The 18,027-nt window shown below is 43.7% G+C and overlaps 1 protein-coding gene across 3 annotated transcripts in view; it reads right to left on the bottom strand.

Annotated features, from left to right (window-relative positions):
* The window catches only part of Mtus1 (microtubule associated scaffold protein 1), a 130,669-nt gene that overhangs the window by 38,447 nt on the left and 74,195 nt on the right, over positions 1-18,027 (bottom strand). For 2 of the 3 annotated variants that reach the window (XM_057752410.1, XM_057752411.1), the window contains 2 exons: positions 17,816-17,944; positions 15,631-15,669 (listed from right to left, as the gene is read on the bottom strand). In XM_057752410.1, the coding sequence (XP_057608393.1) occupies positions 15,631-15,669; positions 17,816-17,944 (168 nt within the window). Of the gene's footprint in view, positions 1-8,962; positions 9,399-15,630; positions 15,670-17,815; positions 17,945-18,027 lie in introns of those variants that run through there. The other variant, XM_057752412.1, reaches the window with a different exon arrangement.

The raw sequence follows: 18,027 nt of genomic DNA, 5'->3' as shown, positions 1-18,027 counted from the left end.
AAGGAGAACACTCCCCTCATTGCTGGTGGGACTGCACACTTGTGCAGTCACAACGGAAATCAATATGGCTGTTTACAGAAAGTTGGAACTTGATCTACCTCAAGATCCAGCTAGACCACTCTTGGGCATATACCCAAAGGACTCTTCATCCTACCACAAGGACACTTGCTCATCCATGTTCAGTGTGCCTTTATTCATAATAGCCAGAAACTGGACATAACCTAGATGCCCCTCAGCAGAAGAATGTATATAAACAAATTGTGATACATTACTCAGCTACAAAAAAAACAAAACAAAATTTGCAGGCTACATATGATGACTCACAAACATCTATTTCCAGGGTATTGAACGCCCTCTTATGACCTGTATGGGCAATAGACATACATGGTACGTACACACACACACACACACACACACACATTTAAAAGATTAAAAAATAACAAGCAGTGGGGACACACACCTTTAATCCCAGAACTTCGGAGACAGAGGCCAGCCTGGTCTACACAGTGAGTTCCAGGACAGCCAGGACTGTCTAGAAACTCTGTTTAGAAAAATAAAACAGCCAAAAAGAAAATTCTCAAAAGGAAAAAAAAATTTGCAAGCTAATGAAAACTAGGGGAAAAAAATCATCCTGAGTGAGGTAACTCAGACCAGAAAGATAAATATGGATATTAGTCATTAAATAAATAAAATGAAGCTGCAATCTGTAGAATCAGAGAGGATAGGTAAATAGGAGGGGTTGGGGGTGGGAGGTATATGAATTCCCCTGAGAAGGGGAAAAAGACTTTATGGACAGACCAAGGACAGGTGGGGATGGTAGAGTGGGGATCAGGTAGGGGGAGATGGGGTGGAGGAAAAGAGTATAGGGAGAGATGGCTGGAATCGGGGGACATTTGGAAGCCTCCTGGACTGTGTGAAGGCGCTCCTAATAAGGACTCCTAATAATAGGGGATATGGGGTCCCAGCAGGTCAACGCTTGTCACTAGGCGAGGCTGCTGGTGGTGGGACTGGGTTGTGTTCAGTTGAGCTGTTGACTATGAAGGTCCCATAGAAATTCACAAACAATGTGGGCTATTGCTAAGACAATAGGGAGCATTCACCCCTAATTCCTAGTGTCTTTGGTGTGGGAAGGTACTCTGCAGGCTGTAGAAAGGGAAACATGAACAACAACCTTTGACCTAACCATCTGTTCCTCCTGCAAAATACGTAGGACAATGGTGGCATAGAACTTTGGAGAGTAGCCAACCGATATCTAATTTGACGTAAGGACCACTCCAGGAGACGGAATCCATGCCTGGTGCTGCCTGGGCAACCAAGAACCAAAGACTAGATAGCCCAGAGACCTGGGGTAAAACCAAACATGGCTGATCTTTAAAAAAAAAAAAGTATCAAGAAAATGACTCCTAGTGATATTCTGCTATATTTATAGATCGGTGTCTGATCCAGTCATCATAAGAGAGGCTTTCTCTGGCAGCAGAAATAGAACATGTGCAGAGACACACAGTCAGACACTGTGCAGAGAGAGAGTCTAAATGGGAGGTCTCCATCAAATCCCTCCTTTCAGAGATCAGGGAACCCCCCACCACCTAGAGGAGGCAGAAGGATTTTAAGAGTCCGAGGGGATGGAAGATACCAGGAAAACAAGACCCTCTGAATCAACTAAGCAAGGTACATATGAGATCACAGAGATCCAAGTAGCAAGCCTGGGACCTACATGGGTCTACCTCAGGTCCTTTGTGTTTAATATTATTGCAATCAACTCAGTATTTTTGTGGGAGTCCTGATTGTGAGAATGAGCGGTCTCTGACTCTTGTGTCTGCTCTTGGGACTCTTTTCCTCCTGTTGGGTTGCTGTGTCCAACTTAATATGTTTTCACTTCATCTTATTCTATTTTGTTCTGTCACGTTTGTTATCTCTTAGAAGCCTATTCTTTTCTAATAAGAGATGGAAAGGGAGTGGATCCAGAAATCTGCTCACTTGAAAAACAGCTAAATAACGAGTCCAAAGCTTTAATTTGTCATCTCACAGAAAAATAAGTTGCTCCATTAGATGGACGCCCATCTCATTAATTAAACACCTTTTGAGAGGGGCTTAAATCCAGACTCAAAACCTAACCATGAAACAGAATATAAGTTGAGGAAAAACCTGCCTTCTGGCCAAACAAGCCACCCATTTATAGAATCTGCTTGATTACCAAGTTGTTAAATCTCAGAGAAAAGACCCATAAGAAAGTGCCCAGAGGGGCTGGAGAGATGGCTCAGAGGTTAAGAGCATTGCCTGCTCTTCCAAAGGTCCTGAGTTCAATTCCCAACAACCACATGGTGGCTCACAACCATCTGTAATGGGGTCTGGTGCCTTCTTCTGGCCTGCAGACATACACACAGACAGAATATTGTACACATAATAAATATAAAAAGAGAAAGTGTCCAGAGTTCCATGAAGCACAAAAACCACCTATGGATGAATCTATTTTTCCTAAGTGTTGGCCCACTCACTACTACTCATTACCATCCACTATAACAGGGGTAACCAGGGATGCGGGAGGGGAGGTATTGGGAACCCAGCAGGGATTATATCAGGATAGCACTGCTCTGGGATGCAGGAAGACAGCCTGAACCCCTGTGAGGCTAGACGGCCAGACAATTCCCATCTTTCTGCACTTTTCTCAACCCCACATCTGAAAGTTCCAACAAAACTACCAAGTATTTGTTTTGGCAGTTGGTGTCTCCTTGGCATTTGATGAGATTTTTGTCAGGCAACACTCCATGAAACTAGAGTATTATAATGAGAATCAATAAAAAATGTTTTCTAATATAGATGAGCATCCAGATAAACCATACTGTTCATTCTATAGCTGTCTATGGAATGCATCCTAACAAACTGGTCCTGGTTTTTAAGAAACTTGTGCAACAGACAGAAGTACGTCACCAGTCTTGGAAGTATGATATATGACATATCATATGATATGATCTATGATATGATAATCAGAAGCTGGAATCATGCACACACAGTGGGGTGGGAGTGCATGTTGAGAATGTCCTAGGTGCAGGGGCAGAGAATTAACCAAATCTGTCCATGAGGCAGACAGATAAGTGAAGGAGGTAGCCAGAAACTGAAAATAGAGCCAGAAAACACAACACAAAGGCATGACTTGAAGCCCCCAAGGCCTGTGCAGCTCGACACAATTATCAGTCCCAACCAAAGTAAAATGAACCTGTTGGGAATATAAACAGAAGGGAGGGCATGTGCATGGTGCAAGATTTTATCATGTAGGAAACAGAAAACAGTGCTGTGCAGGGGAGAAAGACCTAAAGGGGCAACACCAGAGAGGCAAAGAGGCCAGGAGGGAGACCCAAGAACAACAAATCCTGGGTCCATGACATTGAGGACAGGCAGGAGAGAATGGGTTTACAAGGCAGAGCAAGAGGCCCACACAGTCAGAACAAGAGACAACCACTAAAGGTCAGGCATCCGGCTGGGAACCGTCAGATTGACAGGCAGAATGGGGGCAAGGGCAGAAAGAGAGGAGTGTGGAGTGGCTTGTGGGGAAGGTGTTAGAACCTTCTCTCACACTCTGCTCCCGAATCTCCAAAATTAGTCCGTCCTAAACACACCTGTTCTTCTGATTAATCACCTGCCATGTAATTCTCTCAAGGTGCAATCAAGCCTAAAGATTGCCTCCATTTCTCAGTTCTCTTTCAGGTAGAATAGTCATGTGACCGAGATCTAGTTCAAGAGATTGGCTTCAGGGATCTCCTTCTGCATTTCCTTTGCTTGCTGCCTGAGAAAGGCACCAATGAGGAAAGGGACAAAGGACACAGCAGGGACACCAGTCTTGGCTGCAGAGTCATGCACAGCAAACATAGCTCCTTCTCAGGGGGTGATATGGGATTCCCGTCTGTATGCTGTTAATATTTTTTATTGCCATTGGTTAATAAAGAAGCTGCTTTGAACCAATGGCTTAACAGAATATAGCCAGGCTGGGAAAGATATAGAGAGAGTGGGTGGAGTCAGAGAGAAGTCATGTAGCCACTGCTGGAGACAGATGTCAGATGGAACCTTACTGGTGGGCCACAGCCATGTGGTGATACACGGATCGACAGAAATGGGTTAATTTAAGATGTAAGAGCTAGCTAGCTAGGAATACACTTAAGCTATTGACCAAACAGTATTGCAATTAACATAGTTTCTGTGTGATTTATTTCAGGTCTGGGCAGCCCTGAAACGAACAAGCAGTCTCCACCTACGGGGGGAGGTGCGTCACTTCCTCAACTGTCTGGTTTTCATGCTTAGAACAATTCTAAAAGAAGATGTTCCATGCGAACATTCGAAACATGGACATAATTGGATGAATTTCACCATAATTGAACAGATTTCATTCACATGCTGTGTAATCAAAATCGTTCTCTTTCATACTGCCTCAAGGAAACACATACTTTGTACTGACACCGTTTTGTTCTCCCCTAGGACTTCCATTGCCAGCTATGCCCACCCCACCCCTGCTCCAGCACGGGGATCCACATCAGGCCTTGGCACATCGGGCAAACATTCTAGCAGCAACCACATCGCCAGAGCTGCCTGCATGTCATATGATATTATTCCCGGGGAGACATGAACAGTGTATCTCCTTACTCCAGATAGGGCATGCCCCAAGCACAGATCCAAGTAAGGGTGCCATCGAAGTCCAACTCAGTGAACCCATGGGATTTCACTGAGGTTACTTAGAGGAGTAAGGGTGAGAGGGGTTACTTACAGAGCCACAAATGACTCAAAGACAGTTACATCACCATAAGCCACTCCAGCATGGGTGATAACAGCCGGGGAGCCAGCTGCTCATTGCCCAGCCAGCAGGCAGCTCAGTAGGTGGGAGAGAGTCTCTGCTTGGTCATTCAGCTCAGCTGTTTCTGCCTCTTCCAGGCAGCTAGGCTGATCTGAGAGCATCTGCAGAGTCCTTACTACTTCTATTAACTCGAGGAGGGAGAAACCTAGTGCATCTGGTCAGTTTTAGGGACTTCCTGGGTCTCAAAGAGCTGCCCCCGTTGGATTGAATATTTTAACTGGGAGGAAATTGCTACATAGTACCACAGCAATCATTTTTCAGTTCATTAAGCCCGGCAAAAATAACTCAAAATTCTTAGTGTGATTAACTGCCTTCTCTTGCGACAAAGAGAACATTAAGCATTTGAGGATCAAGAAATGCAATCTAAATAATTAATACGGCTTTACTTCTGCTTGGAAGAAAAACTGAACTGAGAGACAAGGAATATTTCCCTTATTGTGAGCCATCATAAAATTAGGACCAGTGTACTGTGATTAAAACCCCAAAATACACTTAGCTTAGTACTTTGCCAAGAAATCTTTTTTTTTTGATTTTTCGGGACAGGGTTTCTCCATAGTTTTTGATTCCTGTCCTGGCACTAGCTCTTGTAGACCAGGCTGGCCTTGAACTCACAGCCATCCGCCTGCCTCTGCCTCCTGAGTGCTGGGATTAAAGGCGTGCGCCACCACCACCTGGCTAAGAAATACTCTTGACAGAAACTTGGGACTATCATGAGGTCATTCCAGACTTTCAGGGTTCCTTCCTCATCCTGAGTCTTCATCCTTGTTAGGCATCTTTTTCCAGCATCACACAAGATCCCTGCCAAAGTTGCTTTCTCTCCCAGCCCTTATTTACAGAAAAAAAAAAAATGCCATCCCTAATTCAGTGGCACACGTGGTCAATACTAGCTCACCACGATGCCCAGTGCCTGTGCACTTGTCCCAGGCTTTGACCAGGGCTTTGTTCCTAGCCTCTCTCTCGCCTCACTGTTTGCCCAGAAATATCACAGTTCTTTCCTTTCTTTGCAGGAGCCACCTGCTTCCTCGCCTCTCTAGGCTTTCAACGTGATTTTTTTCTCTGCCTGGAGCACGTTTATTTCTCAGCTAGTTCCACTTATCCTAAGAGCTGACGTAAAAGGCACTCCTGGAACACCTGGATGAAGGTAACAAGAACCTGCCAAGAACCACCTGAGGGCCCAGGCCACACCCTACATGATTACCTGGTCTCCTATCCAATTATGGGTTAGAGGAAGACAAAAGGGCTGTGTGGGACCTAGTCCAGGATATTTTCTCAGCACCAAGCCTTGTACCTGGCATATGGCACAGGCCCAACAGATACTCATATGTGACATGAACGACTTAATCTTGCAGTCGCAGAAGCAGGTTAGAATCAGGGGAAAGCTGGTGGCACAGGGCAAATATGAAGCCCTCCAGAAAGTTCTATCAGAGACTAGCTGCTCTGATGGGACATGGTCAGTATTTTGTTACTGTTACCAATAAGAGCAGGCCTGCAGATGTAGCTCAATGGTGAAACAATTGCTTAGGATGCACGCGGTCCTAGGTTCGATCCCCAGGCGCTCCCCACCACCACCAAAAGAGCAAACTTTATTTATCCTAAGCATCTGAAGGAAGGCGGCCAGAGTGAAAACAAGCAGGGACTCCAAGGGTGGGGTCTTAAGTTTTTATAACCAATTGTTGAGGACGACTGAGGATGAATAACAAGATGAGTCAACAGTGAAGGCCAGATAAGAAACATGATGTCATTCAGAGAAATAAGCCAAGAGGACGAACTGGATTTGGGTGGTGGTGAGCTAAGGTTAGTTTCCAAGGGTAGTTCATAGGACGTTCAGAGTTTAAAAGCCCAAAACTAGGAAGTTCATGGCGTTTGAGGCCCAGAGACTTGGAAAGCAGAACATGTGGACAGCAGAGTGTGAAGCCCAGATAATCATACACACAGTTACAGGCAGAGCCAAGGCCATCTTGCCCCGGTACTCTTAGACTCCAGATCACCCCCCATCGCTAAGGCCACCAATGGCACTTCCTTCACTAAGAATATAAACAAGTCTGTGCTTACATGTGTCTGGGCCCCAGACATACCGGTGTAAAATAAGGTGGGCTTGTTCAGTGATGCATGCCTTCTGGGTCTAAAAATTATGACACTCAGCAAATGAATTTTAAAATACTGGTATAAATTCAGAAAATGAGACATGACAAAAACACCACTATTCACTAAACTCTGCTGATTAAGGCCTCGTGCCTTTTGCTCAAGCTGTCTGCTACAAGCAATCCTAAAGTTAATGGAATAAACGAACCTTTGTTCACTCAAGCAATGGAATGTTTCTCGACCATTAAAAGAGTGGGGAAAAGCCTGGGCATGTGGCTCAGTGGCAGCTCAGCAGGTACAAGACGCAGTCCCATCCCCAGCACCACCATCCCCCCCACACTAAAGAACGAAGTAGACCAACATCAAACTCGTATATGACCCTTACAAAGGCCAGCAATAAAACATTTACCAAGCTTCCCATTCTGCATAACAAATGAGGCTATGAAAGACGTCCATACCTTTGTGTCTGGTTAAAGCACTATAGGAAAAATAAGCAAGAAACCATGACAGTGAGAGCTCTGGGGAGGGGCAGGAAGTGGCACATTAGGATGATACAGCACCCCAAAGACTCTTTTCTATTACTATGAAAATGTATTCTTTAGTAATTTCATACATGTGTTCCCTGGCTTTTTAATTTAAAGCTGGGGTCTATATTACTTTAACAAGTATTAAAATTACTTAGGGCTATTTTGGAACATAGAAAATATTGTTAATCTAAAGCACACTTGTTTGTGTGTGTAGGGAAGAAGAGAGGAGCTGGGAAGAGCTGGGGGAGGGATAGGAAAGAATAGGATGAAAATATATGGCATAAAAATGAATAATATTAATAAAGCACACTTGTATTTTTCACTTTATGTATTTGTCTTATTTTGGGGTGCAGGCAATTGAAGTCAAGGCCTCAGCAGACATGGAGCTCAACCCGTGGTCCCCACCACTTTAGTCTTAGGGATGAAGGAATTACTGTTGCATCTGGGCTGAAAAGGAGCCACGGCTGACTCCAGCTTCCTTCCGTTACCTTCAGCCATCAGAGCTAGAAGGAAAGGCCAGCCAACCAAATGTCAGGTCAAGGGGAGTTATAAAACAAGGAAAGGATGCGAGGAAAAAAAAAATCAAGATTATCCCCCAGAGAAGGCAAATGCCTCTGGGAAAACAAAAAGCAGCCAGCAGAAAGCAATCACCAGGGACGGCAATGAGCCAACAGAAAAACAAGAGGTACACAGGAAACACACACATGGCATGGAAAAATCATGCATTCACATGCCCATGAGGCAAGCCTGTTAAAGCAGCAGCCGCAACAAACTATAAGAACACTTAAGCCATTACAGAATGAAATGAACTTAATTTGCCACGATTACAACCGTCAGCAAAGGTGAGAGGCAGCACCAGCAGGCAGTGCGATCTGAACACAGGCAGACAGCTTTACATGCGCCTGAAGGGAGGCACTGAGATTTCCATCGGGCACAGAAAAGTGAAAAGCAGCTGCCAACACAAGCATCAGGGGCAATATTCTATGCCCACATTTGCTTTGACAAGGAAGACTGGAAAACTAAATGTGTGGTCCGCTTATTGGCTCTCCACAAGCCTCATGGTGTTAAGGGTGTTAAGGGTGCAATGTGGAGATCTTTTTCTCTCAGTGAAAAAATGGCAATAAAATAAAACCACAGCAATCCATCTCCTTCCTCAGTGCAAAGAGAAATCACCTTCATTTGCACATATCCTATTTCCGAACCTCATTTGAAGACAGATGTGAATTAACAGGTGTTAGTCTTTACAGATTTGGTGGCAGAGAAGAGCACCCAGAAAGTTCCAAGGCAACCATCCTGCATCCATAAACACAAACAAGCCTACAGCTGCCTCCACTCAACAGAAGTACCCTCCCGCTCAAAACAGGAGAAAACTGCTCATTGTTTGTTAAGCCTCTCACTACAGTGAGCTTTCTCTCCAATTATCTGTCTCCATAGAAATCTGAGAAGCATTCGCGGGCTCATCAGCACATCCCTCCCCTACACAGCGCCGAGCAGCGATCTCTGCATGACCAACCTGTGTGGAAAATGACAGTGCTTTTCCTGAGCCCGGAAGGAAGCCGGAGGTTTCGCAGCAGTCCTTTGGCAGTGAGGCGGACGTGGATGGTGGATAAGGAGAACTTGGGAGACAACAACATGTCTTCGGAGCAAGTGGGGGGACTTCGCAGGGGACACAGGTTCCAGGGACCATCACATGCTGTCTTCTTTCTAACTCAGGACTCTCCCAAGCCAAGAGATACAGCCAAAGAAAAACAAGCCTACATTGCTCAGGTCAGGCCACCCAGAGGAAAAAGAAAGCCAGAGCTAGTTATCCCGGGGCTCCAGGCTTCCGTTTGCACTCCCAGATGTAGCTAAAAACAATGCCCTGCGTCTGAGCAAGAGCTGCGAGGAGCAGGTCCGGAAGCAAGCAAGCAGCCTGAGTTACATCACACTGTACATGCCATGGGTTGTTGTGGTTCCCATCAGAGATGGGAAAGGGGAGGAGAAAGTGGGTGGTCTCAGGAGCTTTATGTAACAGCCAATGATGTCGCAGATCCAGCCACTCTTAGAGCAGGGTTAAGGGAAATTAACTGCCTCGTATGCCTAACGTCTGTTTATTACTAGGCAAAAGAATAAGATATTCACTAAAGCAATCTGTGAACTGCCTCCACTTTCTTCATGGCACAGGTTCACACTATCACCACTGTGCGTTCTCCAGGTATTTTACCTATAAAGTTATATGTAAAGCCTGATTGCTTGGATTAAAAGCAAGCAAACAAACCAAAACCTCCAAGCAACAGCCACTTCCAATCTTTCACAAAGAACCTGCCTTGTTAGGCAGTGACAGGTTGTCAGAGCGGCAGCTCTAGTTCTCCCGGGCTAAGGACCTCACAAAACGTGAAAGGTTAGTGCAGTTTCTGTACCAGGTCTGCTCCTAAGAATAAGTAAACAAGACAGAAAACTTAAACCCTAAGCCACTCGCTAAATGCTGTTGAAACTGACAAGAAGCAATTATCCTTTCAAAAGCCCTTCCTACACAGCATCCGGGAGTTAAAGATGACAGAGGACAAGAGGGAAGAGAGACTAGTGAAACTCATTCTCCTCACTCATACCCCACACCCCATCATGTCAGAGGACATCAGCAAAACCAGTAACCCCCAGAGGGTCATTGTGGGGATGAATGAACACACCTGCACCCCATAATGTCAGAGGATGTCAGCAAAACCAGTAACCCCCAGAGGGTCCCTGTGGGGTGAGCAAACACACCCACACCCCATCATGTCAGAGGATGTCAGCAAAACCAGTAACCCCCAGAGGGTCACTGTGGGGATGAATGAATACACCTACACCTCATCAATCTCCTAAGTGAATCACATCCACGGCAACAGAAGAATCAATCACCAAGGACTTAGAGTCAAAGAACCAGACCTTTAATTGGCATTTTTCTGTGTTATATCACAGGCTATTATTTTTGAAAATTCTAAACCCTTTTCCCAAATTCTGAATATTTAAAAAAATTGCTATCAAAAAATATGTTTCAAAAGACTCAAGATATCAGTGATCATCAAAATTATAAACTGAATGATAAATAAAATATTATTATTACAAATAAATATAACACCATCCATATAGTCAAGAGTGTGGGGGTTTTGTCTCTGGGTAGATTTGGTTTAGGGGAGGTTGTTAACAGTAAACTCTAAACTGTCCTGTCAAAGGAAAATCCATTAGCTTACACCACCCAAAGGAAGACATAAGCAACCCACTCGTCAGTTCATTATATTCGTTAAACATTTTATTTTAAGAAAAAGCTGGAGAAATGGCTGTTCCTCCAAAGGACCCATGTTCAGTTCCCAGTACCCACATGGTAGCTCAGAAATGTAACTCCAGTCCCAAGGGACCCAAGACCTTCTGTGGCATTTTCCAGACATCATTCATGCATCTGGTGCACAGTCATGCGTGCAAGCAAAACACCTAACACATAAAATAGGACAAACGGACGTGAACTACACTAGCATCAAGCTATCCCTCCCACGTGAACTATTAGCCCCTCCCCCTAAAAGCAGCAAGAACCTGAAATAAAAGAAATAATGTCACTGGAAAGGGAAACCCAAGTCAAATGTAGCCGTTTGTAAAATGCCCCCATATAAAATGCCTGCACACAAGAGTCCAAGCTTGCTTAGAACAAGCCTCAAACTGCTGTTTCAAATTCTTTCCCAAACGTCACCTGCCCCCTGGTGGCCAGCTAACATGAGTGCAAAGGGAAAAAAGGTGCCGGGTGTTATTTTGTAGTTTTAAAGAATCAGCAAAAAGCTCAGCCAAGACGGCAGGGAAAGCAAAGTTTGGTACTTAAAGATGGGACAATTTATAAGGATTAAACTTTAGTTGACTTTTGTTGGTGGTGGTGGGGTTTTGGGTTTGTTTCGGGGGGGGGGGGGGAAGGCTTTATTTTTTGAACAGCAAATCTCTTAACTGCTGAGCCATCTCCCGAGACTTCATTCCTCCCCACCCCCCCACCCCCCCATTTTAAAGAATCCTGAAAAGCAATAAGAAGAGTCTCGTCCTAGGCCCATTCTGGTCCTGTATGCCCTCAGGCTGTGCTCTATACAACAGCTCCTAAATCTATATTCCTGTGCAGTGGGTAGTTCCTATTTTTTATTCGTCATCCATAGATAATCACATAAAGAAAAAAAAAACAGGCCAAGCAGAAAGTGCACAGTTCTAAGTCAGTTAACATTCTTTTTTGTGTTTCTTAGCTGTATATAGTCTAAGTTGTTTGTGTTCATCTTCTATTACTGTAGCAAGAACATACAATCTACCCTCCACAAATTTTAAGCGCATGTTCCTGTTAACTATGCCACAACTACATGTGTTGTAACACTATCTTAACCTTTCATAGCTGAATCTAACAGCAACTTCCCGTTTCTTGGTGAGCACTCTCCAGTGCCCAGAAACCATTACACCTTCTCCTGCTACGATGCTGACTACTTTAGATACTGAATGTGAGCAAAGTCAGCAAGACTCCCCACCTCTTCTGTGCACTGTACGCCTGTGCATTGGTGCCTGGGAATGATGCACGGGCCATGGTGTGCATGGTGAGGGCAGAGGACAACCCTCAAGGGTCAGTCTTTTCTTTGACATCCGTTGTTTGAGTCGGGTTTTTTCTTTCTGCTGTGTGTGCCAGGCTACCTGAGCCACGAGTTTGCAGAGATTCTTCTATGTAGCTTCCTATCTCCCCATGAGAGTGCTCAGATTACAGATGCTCACAGGACTAGTCCTGATACCCACACCAAGCCATCTCCTCAGCATCATTTCCTTTGCAGGTACTGTGACTAGCATCCATTGTATGGACATATTACATACTTTTTCTCTACATAGACGTTCAAGCTGTTCTTATATCCAAGTTACTAAGAATGATGCTGCATTTCACTTTGGTAGAGCAGCCCTCCTTGGGCATATGGCTTACAGGCAGTCCCTTCCGTCTTGCAGGCCTCCAACCATGCAACTGTCTGTCTGTCATGCTCTGCAGAGGTTTGTGTTTGGGATCGTCTCGCTTGTCCAGGTTTGCTCGTCTCGTGTTTTTAGTATCAAGCCAAGAAACCATGACCAGTGACAAAGCCACGAATGCCTTCTCCTTTCATTTCCTAAGCATTTTTCAGTTTCAAGTCTTCTCTTAATGCATTTTAAGTTGTTTCCTGTGTATGCGGCGAGAGTTACTTCGGCCGTAGACATCTGGTTCTCCCCACACTGTAGTTCTCCTACTGGGCGTTTTTGGACGTTTTGTCAAAGCTCAGTGGATTGTATGCCCATGGGTTTATTTCTGGACTATTCCATGCCATCGGTCTCTGTATTTAACTTTGCGCCAGCACACTGTCTTATTTACAAACCAATAGACTGGAAACCAAGTTATGTTTCCAGCTTTGTTTTCCCCCACAAGATTTTTTTTGGCTCTTTTTGGGGTCTTATCTGGTTCCTCATGAATTTCACACACTGACTTTTTTTTTCAGTCAAAGAATATGTAATGAGGATTTGAGAGGGGTCTTAGACAAGAGGCGCCCAGGCAACGCCCACTGTGGTGATGGCTCTGCTCCGTCTTGCTAATTTTCAAGAGTGCTACAAAGAACAAGTGTTGTAATGTTCATTTTGACCAAGCAAAGCTCAAATCATGTGCAGTCATTACTAATCTTTCCTATTACGCATGTGTTCCAGGAAAAGTCTTCTCTAGTCAGGTATATATTTATGGCACTTTTATTCGTTTCTACATTTAAAATCTTTCTGTCTGAAATACGTTCATATGCCCCGTGTGAAGAGACTCACTAAAATGATTCATTCTTCCTAATATGAAGCACTAAAATTTTCAGATATCTAAATGATGTCAGCCCTTTCAGCATAAGGGCAAAGATCATCACCTTGCAATAAGGAAAAGACAGCAGGCACACAGTGTGGCAGCATCGCGTCACCTCCCCAGAGCAGGTCTGCTGCCCTCAACCACCTCACGATACCAGAGAAAGGAGAGGCAGAAAGCCGCAGGCTATATTTATGAAATGGCAGACATCATGGCACCTGACAGGGATGGCGTATAAAACAGAGAACTGGGTAAACCCAACTTGGATGCCTACGGTATCCCAAACAGCTCCCATGAGTGTTGGGACCATGGTAATAATAGCATGATGTGGTGTGTGACATTTTCATCATAAACAGCAAGCATGTTTTATTTAGAGTCAATGTTGCCTAGAATCTCACAGTGTCATAGCCTTTAAATAAATCACAACAGCTAGTCCCCCAGGAAGGTGGTTCATAACTTTTGGTGGGTTTTTCCATTTGCTTTGATGATTTCACGAACTTGACGCCTGGGAGGAGGTCAACTCTAAAATATCCACAAAAAGTGAAAGGAGAGCTACCAACCTTGTCAGCCCTAGCAGCAGGATTAGCTACTGTCTGAGAACCTGGGATGAAAATATTCTACACGGTCAAAATGATTCCTGCACTGGAATCTATCTGCTAAACGTTCCCATGCTGCCAAAGGAGAAACTCGAGCTCTGGAGGGGCTTAGCAAGTAGCCACAGTCAGGCCACAAATAGGAAGTGAAGAACTAAGATTTTCACCAACGCCCAAGCCTCTCAAGGTCATTCTCATCTGTCCCTTTTGGTCTTCTAAGGTAATGGAATTTCTTTTTTTCTTTTTAATCTCTTTTTTTTTTTTTTTTTACAAGCCCTTGTGTCGAGGGCTGACTCTCAATAGATCGCAGCGAGGGAGCTGCTCTGCTACGTACGAAATGGAATTTCTTTAACTGTTAAACTGAAATAATGACAGAACATTTCAAATATTATTTCATCCCCCTTCCCCCAAAAAATATTAAATAGAGGCTGGTGAGAGCGCTCAGAGGTTAGAGCAAAACCCAAAGGACCTGGGTTCAGCTCCTAGAACCTACACGGTGGCTCTCAAATGTTTGTCACTCCGGATCCAGAGGATCTGATACCACCTCCTGGCTTCCCAGGGCACTGTGTGCATGTGGCTCATTGACAAACACCCAGGCGAAACACATGGAAGATAAAAAAGTAAATCTGAGCTTGACCAGAACGTGGTCAGCGCTTTTACGTTGTGGATCATACCAGAATCTAGTACGGTGCTTTGTGAAAATAATGTGAAGATCCGAGGATCTACAGTGTGCCTGGGCTTTAGTTTATTAATACCCTCTTAAAGAATCTGTCACAAGAAAATCATGAAAATGATAGTGAAACAGTTCACAATGGAATCATGATGAATGTGATCTTATAGAACCAACTCAAACATTCAAGAGGTGACTCATTGAAACTGATCTCTGTGTGGTGTGTGACAAAACGAGATTTCAATATTTACAAGCATTTTTACTTCAAAGGCCACACGACATGGCAGTGTTTACTCTTTAGGCTCGAGCTAGTTTTAGGTCAGCCTTTAGCTGTGAAAATAACTAACCACTGTGCTTAACCCTGGGGAGAAGCACGTGGCTCACCACTGCGTCCTGTGCTGGCGCTATGAAAGCCTGGATGTCAGCTAGTTCACAGGCTGCAGCGTGGCCTTTCTTTTCTCTGGTTTTCTGCTCCGTGTGCAGTGGGCTTAGAAGCCACATGAGTGTACTATCACTATAATATAAAACAAGAACATGTAGGTAGTTCACGGCTGACTGCATACAGTCCTGCATGTCACATGTAGGAATTTCAACGAATACATTTTATAAAATCTATGACTCCACAAAAGACAGTACCAGACTCTCAATGTAGTTAAATGTGTAAGTTGTAGGCCACCTTAGAAATCTATGTCTGAACAAGAGGACTGGGAGGGGTTTAGGGAGAGACAGGAAAATGGAAAGACGCCAAGCTAATACAAGGGGTTAAAAAGTAAATCTTAAGACAATTTTACAATTAAAGATGATTCAATTTGAAAATAACATTCATATTTGGAGAGCTGTCTTTTATTTTACATGAACCATATTTTAAAAATCATTTTAAGCTAAATGTATCTATATAATGTGTGCTCTTCTTGGGTTAGAAGGCTCAGTCATGAGCTTCCCCAATGCCTATGTCATATATGCAATTATTGACACCTTGAAGCCTGAATTTTGAGTTGCAAGCATACCAGTAAAGTCATTATAAATAAATTCCAGTATGTTTAATCATTACTTTTCAAATAAAAAGACTTTTATCATTCATGCTTAAAGTGGTCACTTGCCTGAATTAAAAGCTGTAAATAGACTCTTTCTTGAAGGACCTAAAGTGAAAGAAACATAAAGCACATGTTTTACTGGAAATAATACTATGCATGACTCAAGCCATTTTGTAAATAAGAATGGCTTCATTTTTTTCAAAAGTCCTCTATTAGCCTCTAAACTTTACAGCTAACCACTGAGAAAATCCCAAGATGCAAACAATTTTATCAAGCATACTTCAAATATAGATGTTATTAACAAATGAGATATTTACAATATTAAGAGTGATATGCATTAATCAAGAACAAAGTATCCGTTTTCAAAAGGACAAGGCATGGTATATTTTGCAGTCAAGGAAAAGTTCATTTACAGTTAGTTTATTTATTATTTGCTCTCGCATCTGAGCCCCACAGACTAGGAGAATGCTCAACACTGAGCTGCACCCTAGGCAGGAGAGACATCATTTAGCAATACTGAAGGCATATGTTGCCTATTCTACTGCATATAGGAGACAGGTTATACTTTGTGAAAGAGGGCTGCTGGTGTGTGCCTTCCCAAGGGGCTAGGAAGAAGAAATACCCTGGAGCTTCTTCTCCAGACTGATGCAATATAAAATGCAGCCAGAAACTAAACAGGTAAATGCTAGCAGAGCTTGAAACGCCTGTGCTTGACATCAAACCGTTGTCAAGTGAACAGCCATCTGTAGATGACTGGTCAGAACTGCCATGGTCCATCTGCGGAACTTTAAAGAGATGATAATCTCTTAAAAGTATGTAGCCATCATAAATGGAAAACATTGGCTCCCTCTCAGATAAAGCCCCTATGAGACACCTGCAGACTCAATGCAGGCCTTTTCAAACACTGGTTTGCCCGGTTTTGCAGTTATCAGTGGGGCCTCTGGTTGTCCTCTGAATGTCACCTCAGGATCAAAACTCCATCACAGGGTTTTCTTTTAGTTACTATTGGGGATAGTGTGGAGATTAAAAAAATCATGGTTTAAAAAAAAAAACACATGGTTTATTAATGCCATCCTAGTAGGGGGGCATCTGATGCCTCAGAGCTGTATAGAAGACAAATAAGATCCTAATGGCACAATGAATAACCTACTTCCTACCCCTAACCAGGACTCGCCCAACCCCATATTTTTGTTCATTTTTCCCCTTCAACCCAGTAGAAAAAAAAAATTGCTAAATGTAGACCAGGTCAGTAACCTCAAACTATCACATGATCTTTTACATATATGCCAGCATACATACATACACTCAAAGTTGAAACCACTGTGCTCACTTTCCTTGAAACAAAAAACACCATGTCTATATGCAGAGGAAACTGAGGGGGGATGCCATGGTGGCTGCTGGCTGCTTTTCCAATTTTCTGATATAAATATAGGTCTCATTTATTCTTCCTGGTAAACAAGCATTCAAGGACCAATGAGCAGAGCTTGTCGTGCTCTCGGCTGTGACAGGGCTGCATGGAAGCAGTGCAGGCCAAGAACACACAGATACAACACACCACGCTCTCTCTCAGTGTCCACAGTGACTGCAAAGTGAATGGTACAGGATCTTCAGAAACAAACAGCAGGGAGAAAAGGGGAACAGGGTAGCAGGTGACAGACATGAACCGCAGGCACAGGCAGGAAACGGGCCCTGCTCCTGTCTCTTGCTGTCACCTTGGGGCTCATCCTAGAATAACTGAACGCTAGTTTTGTTTGTTAGCTTCTCCAGGCATCTCCATTCTACCTGCTGATTTCTGGGGTTTGTTTTATTTTTTGTTTTTTTGTGAATTCGGGGTGTTTTGCCTGAACGTGTGTCTGTGTGCATGCGGGCGCAGTACCTGTGCAGCCCAAGGGATAGAGCGAGCACAGCATCGGATGCCCTGAAACTGGAGATACAGGTGACTGTCAGCCACTGTATGGGTAGCTGGGAACTGATCCTGGGTCTTCTGCAAGACCAGTCAATGCTTTTCACGACTGAGCCATCTCTCTAGCCCCTACCTGCTGGTTTTTATTATAGAATTTTACCTGTAGAATTTGCAGATTCTTGGAACAATGGCAACTCGTTATTAAAATTTCCTTACTCAATGGGCATTTAAACATATAAATAATTGTTACATGTACCATCATAAACATACTTGTCAAAGTTTAACTTCCTAAAAGCCACACAGTTTAAATTTTTTTTAATTTTCTTTTCTTCACAATGAAGACAATACCTTTTGGAGGAGTTTTGAGCAAATGTGCATGAACTCTGGGCACCAAAGGCTTCAGATATAAGGATCCTGATCCATTCTGAAATGCTTGTTTGGGAGGTTTCTCCTCATACTTGATAACAGCATTACCACCTATAACAAAACAGGAAAGTACATCTATTTAATACATAAATACATGTCCCCCATATTTATTCCAAAGAGACTACAATATGACA

Source organism: Chionomys nivalis, chromosome 20 (genome assembly GCF_950005125.1).
Source record: "Chionomys nivalis chromosome 20, mChiNiv1.1, whole genome shotgun sequence".
Taxonomy (NCBI): Eukaryota; Metazoa; Chordata; class Mammalia; order Rodentia; family Cricetidae; genus Chionomys; species Chionomys nivalis.
This window is presented reverse-complemented; position numbering and strand designations above follow the sequence as displayed.